Consider the following 25,290-nt stretch of genomic DNA (forward strand, 5'->3'; position numbering starts at 1 on the left):
TTCATTGAAAACTGAAAACTTGAGAGTCTAATGAATTTCTCATTCCTTTTGCTACCCCCTCCCCGCAGGACACACAGCTACCTTGCTGCTTTCCTGGCTTTAATTTGCTGTATAACTATTTAGCAGGAAGACAAAGGAGTAAAGGTCACATGTAAGAAGGCGCAGTGTGCATTGCTTGGTCGAGGCTTCACCTAGAACACAGCTCACATATGCTTTTTATTATGTGAGTAATGGGCTCAGGGTAGTATTGGAAGTGCTTCTGAACTTTAACTAATCAAACTAGGGCTTGAAAAAAAAAGAAAGAGATTGAATCAAAGAAACTTATAAAGCTGTGCCGTTCTATTTTATTGTATTATGACACTCGGTAATTGTGTGCCCGGGTTTATTGTTATTTTCCTCAGTGCATATGGAAATACTGATGTATTTACAACCAAATAGAATTTGTTCCTTAATTGGCACAGGGGAGTGCAAGGAATTGTTTATGTAACCTTACCTCCTTTGACTTGTTTATGCTATGATTCGAGTTCGATTTACTTTAATTTTGCAAAAATCTTTCTTATTTATAAAGGTTGAGCTTGGAGTGGCCTCCTGCTTCTGATGTTTTCTTTACCTTCAACGGTACAAAGGAGACAAAAAGCTAGTGTCTATCTCTCTCTCTCTCTCTCTCTCTCTCTCTCATTCTCTTTTTCAAAAGGCACAGTCAAAACTAAACTGCTTCCTTAAGTGAATTCATTCTTGAAAAGAAAATAGCAACCAGATGTTTACTGAAATCCTAGTGCTTCTCCCTCAAGCCTGCTTTCTTTGTAATTGTTTGATCTTCATAGAATCCAGATTGGGTATGTGAATTTCCCAAAGCTAGGAACTATTTAATAATTCTTTGAAGATATTTCCCCTGAACTATTTTGTTCAATGTATTTTCCTCTACTTACAGGATATATATATATATTAAGATTCAACATTGAAATTTTTATAAATATTTTATTCCAAGGCCTTATTCTTCTCAGATAGCTTTAGAGTGGAAAGATTTACAAACAATAAATTAGATATTTTGTTTGATTTTGCCCTAGACTAAACTGCTTTAAATGACAGATGTAATTTGTAAAAATAAACAGTGTCCGTATTATATTTAGATTGAGGACAGGCTCCCAGAAAGATTAACAAGCTCTCATCTGGGATCTTTCAAAGGACAGTGTTTGTGCATTAGCTGAGGGGGAGGCTGGCGATCCAGAGAGTGTGTGCCCAGCTCCGTAATGAGGATTCACTAATCACTTCATTAGTAATTAGGCTTCTGAAATATTTGGAATTTTTTTTTTCAGTTTAGGAGTTTGGCATTCCAAGTCTGCTTGTTAATATTGTGCAGTTTTTATTTTCTTATCTCAGTATGATAAAACCATTGAAATTCCACAAAATCATCCTCTTTTTAGACTTCCCTTTCCTCAAATTAATTAAGATCTCCCCTTGATGTCCTTACAAAGCTCTCATTTTCTGTGGCTGAAGAGCTCACTCTTGAGAACGTCTCTGTCGCCATCAGGCCTAAAGTAGAGGACACAGAGCTGTGGGAAAAGATGCTGTCTCTTTGTTGATCCCCCTCGTGCTCAGCTCCTGAGCTGGCTTCTACCGCACCCACCTCCTGAAAGCACACTTTCAAATTCCACCAAAAAACTCCTGTCTTCATAGGTGACTAAAAACACTGTCTTTATAGGTGACTTATTTTTGGTGAAATGGCAGATTTGAGTGTATGATATCAGTGATTATTAAAAGCTAGATGCTTATTTTAGAAGTATAAAATGAAGTATTGATGTAACTTTTCACAGAGATAATTCCGCAGTTCTCTTAACCATCATAGGATAGTCAAATGTGGTGAACACTGGTGGACTGAAGCCCATTTTGCCCTGGGGAGGAGCTAGCTGCTAGACAGTTTTATTAATCTCTTTCTTTTTGACTTGTTCATGTTGCCTTCGTTTTTTTGGTTTTTTTTTTCTAGATTTTTTTGTGTTGCTTATATGTTATGTTTTTATGTCTGACCACTTGTAGTTGCATAACCAATTAGGGTCTCACTTCTGGGGAGCACTAATTCTCCCTCTCTCAGCACTCATGAATACCTGTTGCTCTTCATCTAGGGTTGGCGTTCCATGAGATTTCTCCTATCCATGTTGGCAAGTCAGTTGGTATTGCTCTAGTTTGGGTCTTGTTTAAGTAGCCACGTTGTTGAGATTTCATGGGTATGGCGTCCCTGTCATATCTAAAAGATACAGTCTCACAGTGGACTTCCTGGTCTTACACTTTTTCAACCTACTCTCCCATGATGCTCCCTGAACCTTACTCAGCTATAGAGGTTCTGCTGTAGATGCATTAATTAGAGTTGGACACTCGTAGTCAGTTGTTGTCTGCATTTAAGCAGTAGTCAGGAGACTCTAAGGGACTCCCCAAACAGTATACATTATCGATGTTTCTCTTGGCTACTCTCAAAAGTAGAAGAAAGCAAGTCCCTACTGCTGAAAACACCTCATGTTTCAGACACAGGACCCAGAGGAATCAAGCTGAAATGGACTTGAAATCCTCCTCCTTGAGGAATAGCTTTCACAATCCTGGGAGGAGCTATGTAAGCTGCCAAGGAAAGAAAGCACTCACTCTGTCATGCCTATGAACCCAGCTGTCATACCTATGAACCACAACAGTGATCAGCACAGCGAGACATGCTTCACAGTGTAATAGTGGCTCTTCTGTCTTGGCAGGAGCCGACATCTGTCTAATTGGATGTAAGCCCACTAAACAGGAAAAATAATAATGCCGAGTACTATAAACTTAGCCTATGGTTAGTGAGAACGTGAATCTTAGAAGAGAACTTATTACTGTCACCTTTCTAATCCACTATAATTCTGAAATGCATTCTAAATACTTACCCCTACACCTATAAATAACTGTTGCTCTCACGTCTCATCAATGGAGCTTCATTTTGGAGGAAAAAAAAAGAGCATCACGTGTGTCTCCCATCTTTAAAACACCTGCTTCTTTGCGTCCTTCCCCCAAATATAGGCATTCTCCAAGACACTTATTTGCTACCTTGCCTGGACATGTGTGACACAGAATAAACACAGAATGTGCCTTCACCATCAGGGCCAGCGCCACTGTGTTGCCCAGGCAAGGTGTAGGGACTGCTCTTGAGTGCTACAGCTAGTTAGAGGGGAAGGGCTAGCTCTCATGACCCCAAGACCAGCTCTCCAGACTACTGTAGATGGCAAGGGATGTGGAGGGCATCACCCCTGCACCCATGCCACCTCACAACCTCATAGCAGAGTGTTGGGGGCAGCTCTCCTGGCTATCACCCCACAGGCTGGGTCACCTGTGCCTTCCCCAGCCCCCACACCTTTAACCACTGTTAGCTCTGCGGTGCTGCTGTGCTGGTCAAGGCCAGCTGTTCCAAGGGCTGCAGCTGGTGAGAGGCAAGGCTATCTATCTCTCCTGAGCTCAGGATGCTGTGAGCAGCTTTCTCAACTGCTGGCCATGGTAAGGGATGGGAGTGGAGCGACATGGCCCCGGCCATGGTGCCACCCCATGGCAGATGAGTGGTGGGGTCAGCTCTTGCACACTCACGCTCTCAGGACCGACTCACCCACACCCTGGACACCACCAGAGCCAGCTGCACTGTGCTGCCTGGGCACAACGCAGGACCTGCTCCCCTGAGGGCTGCAGCCAGTGAGAGATGGGACTAGATCTCCAGAGCGCCACACCCATTGAGGGGTGGAGTCAGTTATGCACAGCCCTTGGACATCCCCGTGGCCGTGGCCCCAGATTGTAGTCCCGAGCAGTGACACCCCTCGTCCTCTCTGAGCCGCAGACATAGACACCAACCCCTGCCGCTGTATGGCCATTAACTCAGACATGGCCCTCAGCGGTAGCTTGGGCTGGGACCTCAGCCAGGGCTCGCCATTCACAGCCGGCCCTCGATTCTCCAGATCCATCTCTTCAAAATGTTCAAGCTGCTCCACTTCCCTCCCTCTCCTGTCTGACCACTGCCTGTATTTGATTTGACCTGATGTGCTTTGATTTGATTTTTGTGAGTCTTAGGTGTAAGACTGCTTTGTCCACCAAGCCGAGCATCAAGCTAGGATGAAAAAGGACTGCCATGTGCTCTGCCCCCGACTGATAGAAGAACACATCACCACCAAGGTGTCTCTTTGCCCATTGCTGGGGCGTTGGGGCGTGGTTGGTCGGAACTATAGCGATTTACTCGATCACATTTCAGAGTTTTCTACTCGGCATTGCTGTGCAGGTTTTTATTTCCTCTTATATAAATCTAGTTATTTTTCTTAATTTTTTGGTTTTCTGTTTTGTTTCCTGATAGAAGGATTACACATGAAACTACTGGGAGACTGTTTCCCACATCCTTTCTGTAGGCTCGCTCCCACTTGAGCTAAAGACCTCCTACTACATCCTGCTTTATAAATATTTCAAACTGCTTCCCTCGACTACAGTAAGGACCAGGATTCCAATACTCAAACCTTTGTGATACATATCATACATAAACCATACCTATATATATCATACATATATATACATATATATTACATATATGTATATATATCATACACAAACAATAGGATTTCTTGTATGTAATTTCTTAGAGTCTAAAAGAAAACATGAATTTTCCCATAACTGTATCTCAGATTAGAAATACTAAACCTATTTATCTGAGACCTCCTCATACTTCATCTATACATCTCTGGTGTCTAGAGAATGTTTTGTGTTATTTTAAAAACAATTTCCTATGTTATCTTATCTCTCCTTCTATAACATGAACAGCATGAACTGGCAACATTTTATTACCCACTTCTGTGCTATTCTACATGGCATAGAATCTTGCATATACTCCATGGATATGCAACTGAAAGAAAGGAACCTGTGTGTACATTGATAAACTTACAATTTTAGCTACAGTTTAAGGTAAAGCCACTGACAGCAATGGGACTCAGCCAGATGGCAGAGCCAAGCTTAATGTGCCCAGGCACTTCTCAGCATGAAACTAACTGAAGAAAAGAGCCCACCCCTCACCTAATGAAGGCTCTTGGAACCTTGTTGCAGCTTCTCTGAATGTTTCTGTTTTCAAAGAAACAAAAAGTCTACCAACAAGTTATTAGTAACCTTTTAATGACCACAACTTCCAGTTCTTTCTTGAAGAAAAATATGTGAAAAGTATATATGAATCTTACCATTCAGATGATAAAAATATTCCCTGTAAAACAGAGAACTCCTGCAATTCAAAAAAATCTTTTTTAGCATTCCACTTCCATGTGAAAATGACCAAGCAGTGACTGAGGGCGCGGAGGGGAGGATAGGGAGGTCTCAGCTGGGCAGGCTTGCATCTCCACTGGGCAGCACCACATACTCTGCTCATCATGTGGAAAAGGGAACCCCTGTCTGTTTGCTGCAAGAAAGTGTGTTGTTATGCAGGAGAGACCTGTCTAGGAGACTTGCTAATGGGCAGACTGTGAGCTCAGCTCTTAGAAAAACCTGGCTCGGTGAGGGTGGGAGGCTTCCGGGTAATGCTGCATTCTGGTCCTGTTGGCATCACTGTACCACACTAAGTAAGGCCTTTGCTGCTATGAGTTGTCAGCATGTCTTATCCATTTAGCACAGTGTCAGAAATAGTGAGTGCTTATCTTCCCATTGGTTTGCTTGCTCGGGATGCCTATTCAGCACTTATCTGTCTTCAGGGGAAACAACACATTAGGTTCATCAGCAAGATATTATTTTGTGTGGTGCCTGAAATATCCAATTCATAAATGTACGCAGCATAAAAATAACATGATGAAGCCTAATTTTTGCTTGTTTTATAGAAATAAATTCAATTATCTTTTGAATATGTGTGTGTGTGTGCGTGTGTGTGTGTGTGTGTGTGTGTGTGTGTGTTTGTGGTATTTGGCTTTTTGATAGGGTTTCTCTATGTAGCCATAGCTGTTCTGGGACTTGTTCTGTAGACCAAACTCACCTCAAATTCAGAGATCTTCCTGCTTCTGCCTCCTGAGTGCTGGGATTAAAGGCATTTGACACCACATCCATCTTTTATTGAAAATCTTTAAGGCAATCTGTCTTACAGACATTTGAACTTGAAAAATCTTGGCATGAATTATTAAGAATCATTTCTTCAAAACATTTTATTGGCATTTAGTAGCCTTTTAGAAGGTACACAGTGAGTGAGAAGCTATTACATGAGGTAGCTTCCAAGACCTCTGTGTTACACTGTAGACCTTAGCTGTTACTGAAGAGAAACAGCTCAGCTGTTGTGGTAGGTAACACACTTTCGTGCAGAACACTCAAGTTCAGTTCCCAGAACTCACTTCAGACTGCTCAAAACACCTCTAACTCCAGCTCTGTATCATAATGGCGCTCTCTTCTGGCCACTCAGGGTTCTGAACTCTCATGTATATTCCCACAGATAGACAGAGAGATAGAAACACATACACACACAATTAAAAAAAAATAAAAACAAGAATATAAATCACAATGTCATATTATTCCCTGAAGGCATACAGAAAGTACACATTTTTTTCATTTTAGTTCTTAATTATATGATATCTCTAAACCTTTCCTCTTGTTACTATAAAATACAGCTTTTCTATAGTATTCATTTCTATTTTATTTTGAATATCTGGGTGGTTATAAGAAATTATTGGGTCAGGAGATTCCCACTTTATTTCTGTTTAGATACAGTTTCCTGGGTATTTAGAGTATTAGCTGTAACCTCATTTTTTTTAGGTATGATGAGATTAAAAGTGACACATATTTTCATTTTTATGAAGATTATTTATACAGCAATTACACAATATATTATATGCTCAGTGCCATTTTTAAAACTAAATTTTTATTTCTAAGACTTTTATAATAGTATTTTAGTATTTGGATATTCAGAGAAAGCAAACCTAAATGCCAAAGCAGAAAAGAATAGAGTCTGAAATTTGCAAAATGCTGGGAAAGACAATTCAAGCTATGGCATGACACTTTATATTCATGGCACAGGCAAAATCCAAAATTGGTGCTATCACCTAAGACTGATGGGATTCTGAGAAAATCAATTTCATACAGTATTCACGGAAATTTTTTTTGAGAAAACAATTTGGACAATCTATTAAAATTTAAAATACTTATACTTTTGAAGCAAACAAACTTATTCTAGGAAAACCAATATAGTAGAAGTTAAAACATCAAACAGTTGTAAAAATTTATACATAACTGTTAAAATTAAGTGTTTATAAAATAGAAAAATAATTAAAAATAGGGACAATGCGTACTTGAGCAAATTTTGGGTATTTGCTCAAGTACGCAACAAGGACATTTGCTCAACCATGTTTGTAGCAGCTTTATTTGGAATAACCAGAACCTGGCAACAACCCAGATGTCCATCAATGGAAAAATGGATACAGAAATTGTGGTATTTTTACACAATGGAATACTACTCAGCAATCAAAAACAAGGCAATCATGAAATTTGCAGGCAAATGGTGGGATCTAGAAAAGATCATTCTGAGTGAAGTATCCCAGAAGGAGAAAGACAAACATGGTATATACTCGCTTATATAGACCTACAAGTTATGATAAACATAATGAAATCTATACACCTAAAGAAGATAAACAAGAAAGCAGACACGGGGTAAGATGATCAATCCTCACTTAGAAAGACAAATGGGATGTGCATTGGATGTATGACAAGAGTCTACTGCAGAAGGCATCTGAAATACTCTACCTAGCAGTGTTTCAAAGCAGATACTGAGAGTCATAACCAAACCTTCGGCAGAGTGCAGGGAATCATATGAAAGAAAGGGGGAGTTAGTATGACATGGAAAGGATAGGCGCTCCACAAGGACCAAATATATCTGGGCACAGGGGTCTTTTCTGAGACTGACACTCCACCAAAGACCATGTATGGATATAACCTAGAACCTCTGCTCGGATGTAGCCCGTGATAGCTCAGTAACCAATTGGTTTCCCATGGTAAGGGGAACAGGGGCTATTTCTGACAGAAACTCAATGGCATGCCCTTTAACCTCCCCACCCCCCAAGGGAGGAGCAGTCCTGCTAGGCCACAGAGGAGGACTTTGCAGCCAGTCCTGAAGATACCTGACAAAACAGAGTCATATGAAAGAGGAGAAGGTCCTCCCCAAGCAGTGGAGGGAAAGGGGCAGGGAGGAGATAAGGGAGGGAGGGTAGGATTGGGAGGGAATAAGGGAGTGGTATACAGAGTTAATAAAATGTAACTAATAATAAAAAAATTAAATTAAAAAATAGGGACAATGCAGAAAAATAGATCATTACAGAAAGTTTTAGCAATAAATGTTTAGAGGGGAAAAGAGTGTAGCAGGATCTAAGCATCTCTGTAGAGCTAGAAAGCTAATGCTATGAGACCCGTGTCAAAGCATGACTTAGCAAAATTCTGTTAAATTATGTTGGATAAAATATGCTCCTTAGGTGTGTAGGAACAATCCACTTTAGCAGCACTTGGCATAGTTTTATGTTGCTCTGAATGTTCTTCATCTCAAAGATGACAGAATTATTAGCCCCAGGAAACACTTCTGATATACTCTTGGCTTCTGGGAGCATAGCCAGTTTCAGAAAAAAAAAAATAATGTAATGTGTGTGAAACATGTCCTAGGCGATAGCCTTGTCCACCCATTCCTCACCTCCCTCCTTGTTTAATATATCCATTTTGGGGGGCACCAAGAGTCTTTGGAGAATGTCCAGGTTGTATCTACCACTTGGGACCTACTGCGACTAGCTCCTGAAAATGTACTTTTCTCTATCACGTGTCAGCCAGCACTAACAATGTTAGCTGCGCATGCAAATTCACATGTCATGCCAATAAATAAGGTTGCTGACCTTGGTTTAAGCCATGAATATAATATTTTAGCTGAGGTCTCTGGTCTTCCTTAAATTGAAACCTGCACTGAACAGCTCTTCTGAAGGTATGTGAGGGATAAAGAGTCAAGTACATACTTTATATTTCATGTTGCTCTCATGTCTCTTACTTCAGAAGCCTCAATGATAGGTTAAGAAGACACAGAAGCTGTTCTATCTTGTTTACTGAATCTTCACCACATAGATCTAAAATTTCCATCTCTCTGTATCTACTTGCAAATAAGTACATGCTTAAAAAAAAAGCTTAGCAAATCTGAAAACAGAAATCTAGGCACATCAAACAGGAACTTACTTAATGCTAGCATTTCCCCGAATGTTGTTGAATTTTATCGTTCAGTCTTATGCCTCCCCTAACCATTTTAATGACCTTGAGAAAGCTTATTAGGTTATTTATTACTTGATCTGAAAATAAAAGAAAGAACTTTCATAAACCTCACATTCATAAACCTCACAGGACTGTTACAATTGGTTAAGTAAAGTCTCCAAAGATTGTTGGAAATGAATGTGTCTGGAAAGGAGATATTAGATGCCCCATAATTCTTACAGCATTTAATAATAAGCTGTTGAGACACACTTGGGTTTTTTTGTCTTGTCTTGAAGTGCATTTTCTCAGGTCTTACTTCTCACCTGTGCTGAATCAATATAGAATTATTCCTGGAAGAAATTAGGAAATCAATGACTCCTTCCTCCCTCCCAGAGTGCTCACAGTCCCCAGTGAATTACTGTACCATGTTGAAACAGATATGACTAGTTTTTTTAAATTGCCTTTTAAAGAAACCATGCAAAATAGCTCTAAATAGAGCAGGAAGGAATAAAATTTGGTTAAATGAAATGTCACAATGCTAATTATACACTAAAACCCACTTTCCTGTTCTGTGGGATTTGATATAAGGAGTGTCTGTCAAAAAAGCATGTCAAAGTACTGAAGTAATAAATCCCAGTTTACAACATGAGCCTCCTAGCAAGGAAAAGAACTACAGTCAGGCATGAGTTCATCTTATAACTTACACGGAACACCCAAGCTTTATTCCACACACAGCTATCTAATAAGAGAGGCTCATAGGCCCCTCTAATTGCTGTGGGTAGGGAAGAAAGCATTAAAGACACGTAAGACCTTTCAAAAAATTACTGGGCAGAGGCATACATCAGCGTTTCTCAAATCTGCACGTAAATCCAAACCGTCTGGAAATCTTGTAATGGACAGATTCTCATCTCACTTTAGCCCCGAGGCTTTGTATTTTCACCAAGCTTTCAGGTGGGAGCGATGTGCGTATGTCATCATTATATGTCCTGGCTATCCATATTTAACCATAGCATCATTTGCAGTGGTCTATGGGGTAGAAATAAAATATTTCAAATGACCAGAATACAAAATCGGTGCATTCTGAATATGATAATCAGGGAGAAAGTTAAACACTTCTGTCAAGAAGAGATCTTAAGCTGGGCACCACGGCACATGGTCCTCTGACTCAGGAAGCTGAGCCCCCTTATACCACATAATTGATTCAAGGCCGGCCTGGGGTAGATATGAGTTCAAGGTCAGCCTGGTGAGACTGTCTTCCCAAAGGTCACATAGTGAGACTATCCTCCAAAAATTTTCAAAAGAAAGAAATGATTTCTCAAGCAAAATATTGGAGGCAAAACATCCACCTGTAAGAATCGTCTGTGAGAGGTTTGTGAGTCTAACAAATGCTTTAGAGGCCGTCCTGTGGATGTGGTTGACAGAAGCCTGTGTGGACGTGTAGGGGCTGAGTCTAGGGAGAGAAGATTAGAAGACAGGGTCAAGGCAGATGTGCATGGCCTTGGCTGTTCCGCCAAACTGCTATGTTTTGTTCTGGTAGTGATAAGATCTGTGTGTTGGAAAAATATCTCTGGCAGTAACAAGGAAGTGTTATCAGAGAAGGAAAAATGATTAGTAGCAGGAAGGTCAATTGGGAGACTTGGCAGAGATGGTGAAATCTCAGATTCAAACTTTGGAGCAGGATTTGTGCGGCCCAGAAAATAACTGAGGGATTTAATTTAGAATTGATGCAATTTAAGGAGCGGGAGGTGGGAATGGAAGAAAAGTCAGGCTGAAGATGGCCTGTGCTTCCGAGTGTGAGGCACAGAGTGCTATGTTTTGGATGATAAAGATAATGGAAGGAGGAAGGGTAATGGTTTTCTTCCTTTTCCTTTTTTATAAGAGATCATAAACATAAAGTTGTACTTATGCAGCACAGCGTATGTTCCAGAATGTAAATGAAAATATCTTCTGTGGAATAAGGAAATTCAAATGGGAATTTAAAAGTCATCATCAGGAAAACAATAGCTAATGCAATGGAGAAAACTGAAATCAACAGCAGAGGTAAATTTATTTATTTACTCATTCATTCATTCATTCATTCATTCATCCATTTTGGTTTTTTGAGACAGGGTTTCTCTATGTGTAATTTTGGCTAACCCAGACCTCACGACATAGACCAGGCTGGCCTCAAACCTACACATATCCACCTGCCTTCTGCCTCCCAAGTGCTGGGATTAAAGGCTTGAGCCACCACCTCCAGTCTGGAAGAATTAAATTTAGAGGGAAATGGTAGAGCATGGGAAGGATAAAAGGAGGCCCTTAATTCCAAAATAGCCATTTTCAATCTTCTTGTTTCTTAAAGACTACCGGGACTTCCTATGTGTGGAAAATGCATAGGAACGCTGATGTCTCTTGTAACATCCCATTCTTAATGTCCAGTTCTATCAAAATATACAATTACTATTACTGGGGAACTGGTGTTTTCTGTTTAGTTTTTTATTCCTGTTAATAAAATAACTTAAAAAAGGGCTCAAAGGGAAGCTTGAGAACAATTTTATTAGAGCTTTAGAGAAAAACTGCAGGCAGACAAGCTGTAAATCATGTCAGCTGCCCAGAGAACAAAGACTAAGAAAAAGGGAGAGAGCAAACCCTACTGTTTATAAGTAGTCACAGGGTGGAAAGGATTGGGGGATGGGAGTACTTACAGAGACAAAGTGAGAAAGCCCAGAGCAGAGGAGAAAACATGTCCAGGCATTACTCAGTGCTCAGATTAAAAAAAAAAAAAAAAAAAAAAAAAGACTGAAAAGGAAATGTTAGGACTCAGAAAAGCAGGAAGGCTGCCTGGTGGCAGCTTCGCAGTGCCTCCTGACTGTGCCGGTTGGTAGCTAAACTCGGCACAGGTGTCTGAGGCTGTGTTATTAAAGAGCAAGTTGAGCAAGTCATCAGGGGCAAGCCTGAAGGCGGCATTCCCCTCGGATCTCTGCCTCAGTTCACACCTCCAGGCCCCTGCCTTGGTTTCCCTAGATGACAGAAGGAGACTTGCAAGCTGAGATAAACCCTTTCCTTCCCAAGCTGGCTTTGGTTATGGTATGTGCGTAGCCTCTGCTGGCCTGAAATACGGTATGTTAGACAGGCTTGCCCCCAACTCACGGAAGTCTGCCTCCTGCTGCCTCCTGAGTGCTGGTGCTCTATCACCCTTGATGTGAGTCTGTCCTTTTAACCAGAAACAAATCACTTTCCCATACTGGAAAATTTGTATAGGAGACTTGTCCTCAGAGCCCTCCTGATACACACCTGCAATAGCCTCTAAGTATATTACAACTCTAAGTTATTTAGGAGACGGTCTGCCGTTGGGAAATACATACACCCCATTTCCACCATGAAAGTCTAGAGATCCCGTTAAGACGTTGTTCATCAAAGAATAGATCACTGTTCCAAAAGCAGCTTCCTGGTGGAGGTTCTCACTCAGGAAAAGAGAGATGGAGACCCTGAGCTTCCTTCTGGCCACCCCTGCCTTCTGGTCACCTCCAAAGACATTTTCAGCCTCTAGCCAAGGACGAGAATAGACCTGCCACTTTCATGGTCCCTCCCCTAAACTACCCGTCCCATGTCTATCTCTCACTGCCCCCATTACTGTGTGTGGGTTTCTGTCCAACTGAAAGTGCTTAATAATTTTCATCCTTCTTCCTCTGGAGAATTTTTTTACTCCGACTTTTTATATAGCATGAGCCTTAGTTTTTAAATTTTCTTAGTTTTTGACCTAATGTGCTTCTTCTGTTTCAAGATCCCGCCCAAAGTACCACATTCCATTTTTATCCCCGCATTACATTTAGTCACCACATGTGCCCAAGGTGATCTTGGCTGTGAGTCTCAGCTTTTCCTCTTTTCTTTTCTTTATTGCCTTGGCTGTTTTGAGAACGGTAAGCTCTCTTGAGGTCCCTTTAATGGAATTTGCTGTTGTTTTTCTCAGTATTACATGGATGATCGTGATGGGCATGGCCACAGAGAAAAAAATGTCACCCCATTCTCTCAAGTGCATGGACAATAAGTGTTTCTGAGGCAATCCAGGGCAGCTTACCGAGACAGCCTTTCTCAGGTTGTCTCACTGTAACATTTTCCTCTACTTCCTCTTTCCACACTCAGCTATTGGGAGAGACATGGCTATTATTAAGTCCTTATTAAGGGTGTGGCAGTTTGAATACAATGCCCCCCGTAAGTCTTAAGTGTTTAAATACTTGTTGGTCCTAGTTGGTGGCTGTTTGGGAAGGATTTGGGAAGGGTGAGCTTGCTGGGGTCCCTGGAGTCAGCTTTGAAGTTTTAAAAGGTATGTGCCATTTCGAGTAACTGCGACACAGTGTGTGAGCGATGCTGTCCTTCTTTGAGGACTTGCCTGCAGTTTTGTACAGGCGAGGTGTCCCTTTGTCACTATTTACCTATTACCACGTGGGTACTTTGGGGCATTATACACTATTATTTTTTTACTTGTTTTCTTGTCATGGACATTAGTGGCTCTTTGGGATATTCAGAACTACTTTTTATTGTGTGATATTTACTCTTTGTTTTCAGGCTTTTTAAGAACTTGTGACTACAGCGTTCTAGGCTCAACCTATGTATTTTCTTCCCTTGCCCTTGAATCAACCATTTCCTCACGGTCTTGTCCTTTCTTTTGTTTTGTTGTTTGTTTGTTTGTTTGTTTGTTTTAATCAGAGAATGGTATTAGAAACAAATATCTGGTCACAATGTGTATCCCAATTTTTAAAATATTCAGATTGTTGCTGTGTTAACTTTTAATCTGGCAAGCATCGTCTGTGACTAAAATCTTGGTAAGAGTTTTCTCTCAGATGGAACATATTGTGAAAAACACTGAAAGTTTACACAGTCATACGTGCCACCAATATTGCTCAAAAAGGAAATTAACAAACATTAAAGCCTTACAGAGGGAACAGAATGAAGCCTTCTGAAGGTGTTTATTTCTTAGAAGTAAACTCATCTGCTTTGTGGGGCAAATTTCTACATAGCAGGAGGATTTTATTTTGCAAGATATAGGTAGCAATGCTTTCCTGAGCTTATGAGTAGGTCAGAATTTCTGGAGCTCACACTAGTCTTCTTCACAGCCTCCCACAGAATATCTGAGGACCCTACAGAACAGCAGGGAAGGACTGCTTTGGAAATTCTGTTCTGAAACACAGAGGTTCCACTATCAGATCTGAAGGGATATAGAATCAGAACAAACACCTATGGCCAGACTCATGGAGGGAAGAACCCGCCTGAGTTAGATTTTGTGATCAAATTGTTCAATTTGTTAAAGATGACAAGCTCCTGTTGAATGCTTGCCGCAAAGTTAATGTTAAACTCTGAAATCATTAATTAGGAACACCTACTCCCCTCCATGCTAGGGCCATGCATGGACGGGACCTAGACAACCCTCTCCCCTCCCCCTGCTCAGTTGTGGCCTATTGGCAGCTCAGTCTCCATGTGGATCTCTGAGTGAGGGGAGCAGGGGCTGCTTCTGCCATGAACTTGGTTGTCTCTTCTTTGGTTACTTTCTTCTGGTGATGCAGCCTGGCCAGACCACAGAGGAAGAGGATCCAGGCAGTCCTGATGAGACTTGATAAGTTATGGGCAGATGGCAGAGGAGGAGAACTTCCTTTTTCAGTGGACTAGGGGAAGGGGTTAGGGGGACGAGAGAGAGAGTGGGACCAGAAGGAATTGAGGGTGGGGACTTCAGTCAGGATACATAATGACTAAATTGTGAAAAAACAAAATAATTAATAATAATAATAAAAACAGAAAGAAAAAGATGAGTATCCCTTTTCTGTAAGAACAGCACCAAATACAGTCAATTATGAGGGACATGTTACTGACCTGTAATCACAATCAGGTTGAATGTTTAGAATATAAAATTAGTTTATGCAACTTGAGAGATTGGAGAGAAGATGTAGATATTTGAACATAATAATATTGAGATGAGATCAAGTCTAGACCGGAATTTATCAACAAATTTTAAATGTGCCTAAAAATGTGCTGCACCAGGATAGGATACAGGAAAAATGAGGGTTTTTGTTTGTTTGTTTTGTTTTGCAAGAATTTTTCAATTTGGTTGTAAAAAGAAGACCAATCCAGGGAGAAGAGTGAACTAACTTTACATATTATAAAGAGATATTGTAAATATTTAAAGCAGGTGTGTGTGTGGGGGGTGTTTGTTTCTTTTGGTCTGTTTTGTTTCTTTCCAGCACATGAAGTTTCCCATCCTTGAGAAAAAAGAGTTTCTATGCACAAGGCACTAGCCAGAACAGCACTATCTCACAGTGCTCTAAACTCCGGATTAGATTACTGATCCTGCAGATTTTATCAAAGAGGGAAGTTATTTGTGAACCAGGAAACAATTGTTTGCTTTCCATGGCAGCCTGCCTGTGGAAGACGGAAATGATCTGAAGTCAGCCTCCCTCCTTACGGAGGACTGTTGATTAAAAAAAAAAAAAAAGAAAAAAAACTTGTTGAAAACTGAGATGTCCTTGCTTTCTGAGCAGGCTTTGAGAAGGAAGTAAACTATGCACAGTATCTATGTAGGTGCGAGTTAATACGTGTGGACCTTCACATCTCCTTCTCAAGTCGTATGTGACATCTTCATCTCCCACACAAAGCCCTGTAGTAGTGCAGCAGCGATCACGGTGCTCAGCTGGGAGGAGGCGCCTGCAGAGCGTTCAAGGTTTTGTAATTCTGAGCTGGAGAATGGGACGTGCACATCCTGTTTTTCTTTTTCTTTTTTTCTAGAACTTTACCCTGTGACCTCTCTATTTAAGACCTTGGCTAGTCTAATTCATGGGGCTCTGGTTTCATTGTGAAAGGAAAAGAAAGACTATTAGTCACCTACAAAAATAGTCTAAAGAACTTTTAGAAATTTTATTTTTGAAACTAGGTGGAAGCCAAGTTACTGCATGTGATTTCTGAGTACACGGTGATTGAGGACTAGTTCCTTTCACAGAGGGAGGTTTAACAGTTCAGCTGCCAGCAGCATTACTAATAACGGGTTTACTGCTGTGTGAGGGTCTGGGAGTGCCCGATTAGGCCTGCTACAGCCATTCTTTCCTCCAAGTTTCCAGAGGGAAATAGACATACTACCTAGTAATTAAGAAATACCAAACCTAGACAAGTTGTGTGTGTGTGTGTCTGTCTGTCTTCTTTATTTCTGTGGTATGTGAAATCCTTGTTTCTAGCCCACACAGCTGTCATAAGTACTACATAAATTAATAAATATGTGGCACCCATAGCTACATTTCTCTGTTGCTTCCTTTGTTTTAAGAGGCTAACGGGGTAAAGAATGTGGCCTTCAGACTTAGGCTTCCAACACTCAAGTCTATTAGCTAGGTGGAAGATGTTGGGCAAATTACCTAGTCCCTCTGTGCTTCTCAAAACATTCATTATCCAGTTTAGAATCCTATGTGAAAATTTAATTAATACGAATACTTATAAGACTATGAGGAGCATTATGAATACTCAAAATTCCCAACTGTTGGGGCTGGGTACTTGATGCTCTTGTAGAGAGCTAGAGCTTGGTTCCCAGCCCATGTTGGGTTTCTTAGAAGGAACTGAAATCTAGCTCCTGGGTATCCCATGCCCTCTTCTGGCTTTTGAGGGCATTTGCACGCATGCATATGCACACATCTGCATATGTACATATACATGCACACACACTAATAATACTAGAAATAATAACAAATCTTAGAAGAATTTTTAGTCATTTCTATCTTTACTTACTACCTATCTAAGTGCTTTTGTGTCCTTTAAAGCACCATGACCAAGACAATGTGTAATGGGCTGATTACTCCAGAAGGTTAGAGTCTATGATGCAAGAGAAAACAGTTTGGTGTCAGGAACAACTGAGAACTTATATCTTGATGTACAGCTATGAGACAGAGAGAATACAGTGGAAATGGCACCTGCACACAGTGAAATACTTCCATTAACAAGGCCACACCCCCTAATCCTTCCCAAATAGTTCCACCAACTGGAACTATGTATTTAAACATATGTGCCAGTGGGGGCCATTCTAGTTAAAACTAGCATATATGTTTGTGTGTGTGTGTGTATATATAATATAGATACATAGAATATATATGGAATATATATTTTATATTGTATATATGTATATATATACATATATATATTCTATATTGTAGATTTGGAACCTAATTTCCAATTTAGCATTCTAAACCATATAGAATCAGTTTTTCTTTAGGCTAGCAACTTAAGGAACCATCAAATTCACCAAAGACTTTCTTGCCTGCTTTTTGTTTTAACTCAAACTCACATTTCATTTCTTTGTTCTTCTATCTCTAGATATGGAAGAAACATAACAAGAAAAACAATTAAAATTATATAATGTTTGCTCATTACCTAAAGAGAGTCTCCACTGGGCCGGTTAACACTGAGACAACAGCCCTTGGAAGACATTTGTGCAGAGTCAAAAGTGAGTTGTGAGGAGCCATGGGCCAGCCTAAAAAGGATGATTTATATTTTTCATTGTTAGCCTGGCTTTTAATGGCTATAAAGTAAAAACATTTTTTTTTTCAAAGAAAAGAAATGATTGTAAGCAGGTTCAGCACCCAATGTGATGAAAACATGGTCATAAATCTTTCTTCGTATTTCTAGGCTCTGAGAGGAAGGAAGACCATGACAGGTCATACTTCAGTCTTTAACAACTTTAACACAGCTAATAAAATGTAGTGGAGTTAGAATAAGCTTCCTCATGCTTGTGCCAGACTTGCTAAATCTAGACATCAAACGGATATTCGGATATCTGTCTACCACCAACTGACCGAAATTTCAATTTCCTTAAGTCTTCTCAACCAAGCCAACTTAGCTACTGAACATATTTAATTTCTTATAAGCCAAAATAGGAATATCAGTTGGTCAAATGACTGATTAATGGAATATGGACATGCCAGGTTTTTTACAGCAGGTTAAAATTGTTGCAGCTAGGTGCAGCAGAAGCAAACCTGGGGCCAGGTAGAGAACTCCTGGGCACTTCCACGAAGTCATTGATGCTTTCAAAGATTTAGTTCTATACATAATTGCCCTAAATGACTAAAATCTGTTCAGATGTGATTTTTCTGATGTTTGCAACATCTGGCAAATTCGTACCTGTCAAATATCTACTGTCCTGGCCAAAGATAATCCATTCAAGGGCTGGGCTTTCCTTGTGTCTCTCACGTGTGAGCTCTGCTGTGGATTCTGGGCATGTGTCTGCTAGTGGCTATTATTGTCCTCTAGTGAATGGTGGTGGTCCCTAAGGCCCCCAAATATTGCACTAATTTGAAATATTACTAACATAGAAATTTGTACCTGAAACGCTCCAAGGCTAATTTGGTGATTCGATATACTTAGTAAATACCCTTTGCCCTGTTGTCAGTTTCTGGTTTTCAGTATGACTCGTAAGTGGTTTTTTTTTTTTTTTTTTTTTTTTTTTTTTGACAAATTTCAACACACATTAGGTCTCCTGAAACAAGTAGAGCCCTGCTTTGAAAAGAGGGGAAGGGTAACAAGTGTTGGAAGAGAGACTTGAGTTCTGAACCAGAGAAAGAAATGCAGATAAAATGAAAATATTACTAAATATTTAACCTATAGAGGATTGGGAGATTGGCATAGAGTTCAACAAAGGAAAAAGAAAGTTTGGACAGAGCTGTCAACACCGTTAGGAGCATGGTAGCAATAATTAGGGAAGAAGTGTACGAAGACATCTCTTGAAATTCCTGTTTTACTTCGCTTCATTTTAAGAGAACATTGACGGGCTATGAGCCTTCTTTGAATTATTCATTTTAAGTTAAAATATTAATTGAATATTTTTGAGGGACGAGGGGTCACCTTATGAATGCCAAGAGACTGTGTAATATTTTATGATATCCTAAATTATTTTCAGTGTTTTAGACCCCTCAGATAGATTGCTGAGAGCACTTACTGCCTGCTTCTTTTCCTTTCCATTTTTCATATATCTAGAACAAAGTACTACTCACTGAAAGTTCTTAATGAATTGCTTTAAATTTTTTAAACGTGTCTCCCAATTTTAAATGTTTATCACTGAACATGTTTTTCTTTCTACCAACTCTAGACATTGTGTGTATGCTTGCAACATCAGAGGAAGCATGCCTCAGAGGAATTCAAAATACACTCTGGTTTTATGAGCCAAACAATGTAGTCCTTAATTTCAAATTCTTCTCTCTTTGCATGTCCTTATCTTCTTAAAATATTTAGTTGGGATCTTATGACAAGAGTTCCCCTCCCCCCCCCGCCTCGGGTTTCACTATTTCCTGAACTAGACATGATAGAAAATAAAAAAAATGCATTGTATTTCTCTTTGAATTCAAATCAAAAGATGTTGGCTGACAAAGCCTGCTGCCTGTTCAAAATAGAGGTTTAGAAGCATTGCGCTGTGTCTGGTTTTAGCTCCAGGAATTGGTCTGAAATTGTCTTCAAAGTGAGGCTGTATACAGCAGCCTCCATCTCCCAAGCCTGAGGCTTGGCTGCTGTTGCGTGGACAAGAGTCCCGAGCCCAGCTCATCTGTTGAATTGACCCTGCCCTCTTTGAACTGCTGTGTTGTCTTTCAGTATCTTCATGAACAAGCCAACAGCACAGTTGTGGGATGAGAGCTTGAGTTCAGTTGTTTGGATCACTGTTAGCCAGGAAGTTTTCCCTTCTGGCAGTAAGACAGCCAAAAACACACTGCAGACTGCACAGGGCTTGTCAAATGAAAAAGTACTTGGTTGGCAAAGAGTGAAATTTCACTGCTAATTATAGATACTTCTCTCTTATTAGGTTTTTCATTTGTTCGGCCACTCTTGTGTTATGTTTCTACACGAGAAATTCTTCTGAAAAAAAAAAACAAGAAGAGAGGGATTTGGATAAGCTTGTTGCCTCCCAGCCTTTTTGGAAGTTTTTATGGATGATATAGGAGAGGAATGCTGGCATTTGACTTTAATATTTACTGAAAGAACATTAGTTGCGTGATTTATAAGGGAGACAATGTGCACAGAAAATATTTTTAAAGTTAAATTTCCAAAAGTTGGGAAATTTTCTCAAGCTACGCTAGTTTGTTTTTTGAGCCTCCCTCCATCTTGATTATTCTTGAGGTACATGGTTTGTACCTGTATCATAACAATCAGTATACATTTCTTCTGTTTGTTTGTTTGTTTGTTTGTTTTTTCTCTGAGAGGTGATGCATTTACTAATCTATCAGGGATTAGCCATCCTCCCCCCCCCCCAAATTCTAAAGCAACAATTACATTAAAGGCATTCCGATTAAAAAAAAAGAATGGAAGAAAAGAATAAATGAATGGGATAAGGAAATGTCTCTGTGATTAAGAAGACGTAACATGCTGTGAGAAGAACTGATCACCCAGCACACACACTTTTTAATAATAATATAAAAAAGTGGAAGGTGGCCAACACACTTGTAAAGCAGTGTTGTGTCAGAAGAGATAGAAGGGCCACTGGGGTTCTCAGTGTGAGACCCGGTCTCAAGAGAATGAGGTAGAGTGTGATGGAGCAGGAAACTTACACACACACACACATACACACACACACGTGTACATATGCTATATACACATACCACACTCCCACAAACATACACATAGAAAAATCAATGAAGACGCATTCGTATGTGCCCACAAATGATAACCTGTGAGCCGGGATTCCCTCTATTAAGTTGACAAGTTACTGTGGCAGAGTCCATGACTTATTGCCAAAGATTTTGTCCTTGGTGAAGCTGAAGTATTAGTTGCTTCAGTTCATGTTGTGCTCTAAACTTTGAACCCCATTGCAGCATCTGTAACTAGACCACAGATTAATTTTTCATGGAACCTTTCAAATTTTTATTAATTTTACTTTATGCCAGTATATTCTTTTTCTGGTAGAAGTCTTATAATTTAAAAAAAAAAAAAAACTAAGAGACTTTATATATATATTCTAATTGTAGTTTTTCAAAATATTTTATAAATATCCATTACCTGATTTTTTGCTAGATTACAACGCTAAATATAAAACCTTAAGGTCTTGAGTCAGACAAAGTTGAATTTTAGTATTCTGTGTATTGGCATTTTGCTATAAACAGGGTTGCTGTCTTTAAGGTTTAAGTAATGACATTCTTTATGGGAAGGAGCTGAGTGTTGTTTAATGTTTTCAGGTGACTTGAACTCCTGGGATCTGCTCATTTGCCTGCCTTCTGGGAAAGCTGGTGGGAAACCCTGCCTGCCCAGGGAGCTCATGTGTCAGCTCAGTCTACACCAGAAGGTAAAGTCTGTCAAAGCGTAAACTCCTTTTATCAGCCTGACAGTTTTACAAACAGACCATTTGGGGTCCACATATTATTGTTTTTAATTCTTGAAAAATTGGAAGCTCTGTATCTTTGGGAAAAGGTTCAAGAAGAGTTAATTAGCTTTCTGGCACTATAACAAAATACCTGGGACAAACCACCATAGAAAGAGGAAAGCTCTACCTTTGACTCACAGTTTCCGAGTTTAAGGCTATGGTCACTTGGCCTGGCTGTCTTGGTGCTGAGGCAGTGTGAAGGGGAGTGTGTGGTAAGGGAAAGTACTCACCTTGTGGTATGCAGGAAGCAACGAGACAGAGGAAGGAAATGGCCAGGGTCCCGATATTCCCTCAACAGCTTGTTTGCAATGGTCCAACTTCCTCTAGTGAAGCCACCCTTCCCAGAGATTTCACCAGGTTCCCATAACAAACAAGCCAGTGACTAACCTTTTCCCCTCTGCGCCTCTGTGAACACTGAAAATGCAGCATGCAATGTCATGACTTATTCTTCAACATGTACTGCAAAACAGATTTTTGGGTTTGTTTGTCATTTGTTTGTCTTAAAATAATTCCCAAAGCTTGAGCTATTACAAATACTGTTTTCTTTCTTTCTTTCTTTCTTTCTTTCTTTCTTTCTTTCTTTCTTTCTTTCTTTCTTTAACTTGGTAGGAGACAAACTTAACCTGGAATTATGTAGCTTATTTGATGCTCATCCTCAACTCGTTGACGCATAGGAGAAAAATATTTTCTGTATCATTGAATGGACTTTTTCAAACTTCACCCATTTCCCAGTCAGTGGCCATATTGACCAGGCCTAGAGTCATCCCAGAGGAAAGGAAGCCTTGACTGAAGACTTGCAGGGGTCAAATTGGCCTGCATGCATGTGTGCAAAGGACTATTTTGACTATTAATTTATACAGGGGGCCCTAGTCTACTCCAGGCTGCAGGATCCCTAGACAGGAAGCCATGAGTTGCATGAGAAAGCTGGCGAAGCGTGAGTCCACGAGCTAGGCAGAGCAGGAAAACCAAGAAGCAGCATTGCGCCATGGTTTCTGCCTCAAGCCCCCACCCTGCTTGAATTCCCACCCTGACTTCCTTCAGTGACTTGTCATGGAAGCATAAGCTTAAGGAAAGGCTTTTCTCCCAGGGTTGTTTTGGGGTGGAGAGTTTTATCACAACAGAAAGGAAACTAGAACATCATATTAAATGGAAAGAAAAATGTAATATACTTTCTTAACCTAAAATTGAAAATTCGGTATTTACTGTCTACACTGCGTGAACTCTCGTAAGTAAAGATGAAATGAAAAACTTGTCCAACATGCTAGTCATCATACTAGATTAGTTACATTTGTCACTACTTATAACAAGCCTGTGAGGAAAGCACCAAAAACAAGTTATTTTTTCATCTCTTAGTTAAAGTTGTAATAACCTACTCTGATGACATAATGGCAAGGAAGGTCCAAACAATTTTATTTTTCTTGTAATTTTTTTTTTTTTTTTTTTTAGTAAGTGTTTACTTTCTTGGCCTTTGGGCAGAGCACCTTCTTTTGGGTTGTTTGTTTGTTTTGTTTTGACAAAGCCAAGGCTTGGCCTTGAACTCACTATGTAGTCTAGGCTGGCCTTGAACTTGTAAAATATTTCCTGTCACACCCCTCTCCCCTCTCCCCTCATCCCAATGCTGAAACTTTTGAATATCTGTAATCATTTCCTCTTTCCATTTCTCCTCCTCCCTCTTCTTCCTTGTCCTTCTACTTCTCTTTCCTTACCACCTTCCCTCCCTGTGTGCTTCTCTTCCCCGCTCCCTCTCTCTTTCTTTTCTTTCACTGGTCTGGAAACTCTATCATTACTGTAATCACAGTGTTTTCTGTGATTACTGTGTTTTCTCCACATGTCTTGATTATGCTTATAACACTGCTCCCCACAATTGAACCCCCATTTTTAGGGAAAGATTCTCAGATCTGCACCTAACCTTCAGAGCCCTCTCCCAGGCTGCAGGCTAACTGTATACCTGGCTTAAGTGCCCTACTAAAGCCTCAGACTCCAGCTCCGCAGACCTCTGCCTGGCCAGTTATAAGCATGATCAACTACTCAGCCACTGCTTAGATAAAGATCAGGCCTTCATCCTCAAGGGCCCCTCCCCACTTCCTTTTCCTGTTTACACTGTACTGCAGTGCTGAAGCACAGGACCCCCTGATAGTCTATAACTCTGTCTCAGCCTTCTAGCCTACTTTAAAGGGTGGAATTGCAGAGAAACTAATTAAAAGAAAAAAAGCAGAAGATTGGACAGGGTGAAAGAAATACTGAGAACAACAACAAAGATGGCAGAGCCCCTAGGAATTAGATTTTACCTCTTCTGGTCACAAGAGAAGTATACGAAAGGAAGGGAGCAGCCCTGAATGACCGAGAGCAAGAGCCAAAACATCAGCTCTGCTGGGAAGAAGTTGTTAACTTAATGAGATGTAGCTGTACCAGACCACAGGTCTGCAGAGAGCCTCAGACCCAAGCCTGCTCTCCTAACACCCTTCCGGCCCTCTCTGTTGCTCCCATTGGTTGGTCCAACATAACTGCTAATCAAGAGGCAAGAAGCTCTGTGATGCCATCCACGAAAATCAGCCTGCTGCGATCAGCAGGAGGGGAGGTCTGGAGGACAGAAAGGGCTTACTTAGCACAGTTAGCTGTTGGAGGTTCTCTGGGTCCTGGGCGTACCCGATAGATTCCTTCCCTTACCTCCATTTAGCTCCAGAGTAGTACTAAGTGATAATAAACTATCTTTTCCTAAACACCTATGCTGAGTTTTGTCACACACCTTTCCTGTGCTCCCTAACCCTTAGAATTCCTATTCTCACTCCTCTCCACCTCACTGATTTTTCAATAAGGAGGCCTTTTGTCTCTCTGCCAATATCTAGAAAGATTCTTTGTTTGTTACAAACAGGAGAAAAATGTACTATTGGTACCTACTGGCCAAAGCCAAGGATGCTACTAAATACTGGATAATGTCCACACCTAAGAATAACGAAGCCCAATAAACCGATAGTGTCAAAGCTGAGAAACCCCAAGGTTTCTGGGACCAAGGTCTTTTATGATAAACTCCTGCTCCGTGGCATACCACCTAAAGGATTTCTCACATTATATAATCTCTGTAGCGTCCAGTGCCTTTTCCTAATATAGGAAGGCTTTAGACACCAACTTTAAATTCTCAAGAAAGTTACAGGAGATTTTGTAATGAGGCAAGATCAAGAAGAAGAACAGAGATGCTGAGTTTGTGTGTTTGGGTGGGGGTGGGGAGGGTGTGGGGTTACAAAGCACAGTTTCTATTATGCTGAGATTCCTGCTTCATATTTTTTTAATTCTGAGAATAATTTTAGACGTGCAGAAAAATTATGGAGCTAGTATAACATTTTCCCATGTACCTTAACTAATTTTGTTCTAAGCTTAGCAAAATATACAAACATGATGTATTTATCTAAAACAGTAAATTAGCATCGACTCAGACTATTCACAGACTTGTAGGCAGTATTAGATTTTGCCTCTTTTTTAAACTTATGTCACTTCTCCATACCAAGATCTAATATAGTACCCTTGTTAGATGCAGTTTGAACTTGTTTCTACAGTTTCTTTCCTGTCTGGGTGTTTCTCAGTCTTTTCTTCCTCTCATGGAACTGACATTTCTGAAGAAAGCTGGTTAAGTATTCTGTAGAATGTCCCTGGATTGGATTTATTTGATGTTTTCTTACAAAATCATGGAGTTTTTTATATGAATGCCCCTGTGGTTGTTTGCCTGAGAATGGCCCTCA

The 25,290-nt window shown here is 40.3% G+C and overlaps 1 protein-coding gene across 2 annotated transcripts in view; it reads left to right on the plus strand.

The window, feature by feature from the left end:
- Cped1 (cadherin like and PC-esterase domain containing 1) overlaps nt 1-25,290 on the plus strand; it is a 260,260-nt gene that overhangs the window by 39,552 nt on the left and 195,418 nt on the right. For both annotated transcript variants that reach the window (XM_060373786.1, XM_060373787.1), the window contains exon 3: nt 21,372-21,478. In XM_060373786.1, the coding sequence (XP_060229769.1) occupies nt 21,372-21,478 (107 nt within the window). The remainder of the gene's footprint in view (nt 1-21,371; nt 21,479-25,290) is intronic.

Source organism: Meriones unguiculatus, chromosome 21 (genome assembly GCF_030254825.1).
Source record: "Meriones unguiculatus strain TT.TT164.6M chromosome 21, Bangor_MerUng_6.1, whole genome shotgun sequence".
NCBI lineage: Eukaryota > Metazoa > Chordata > Mammalia > Rodentia > Muridae > Meriones > Meriones unguiculatus.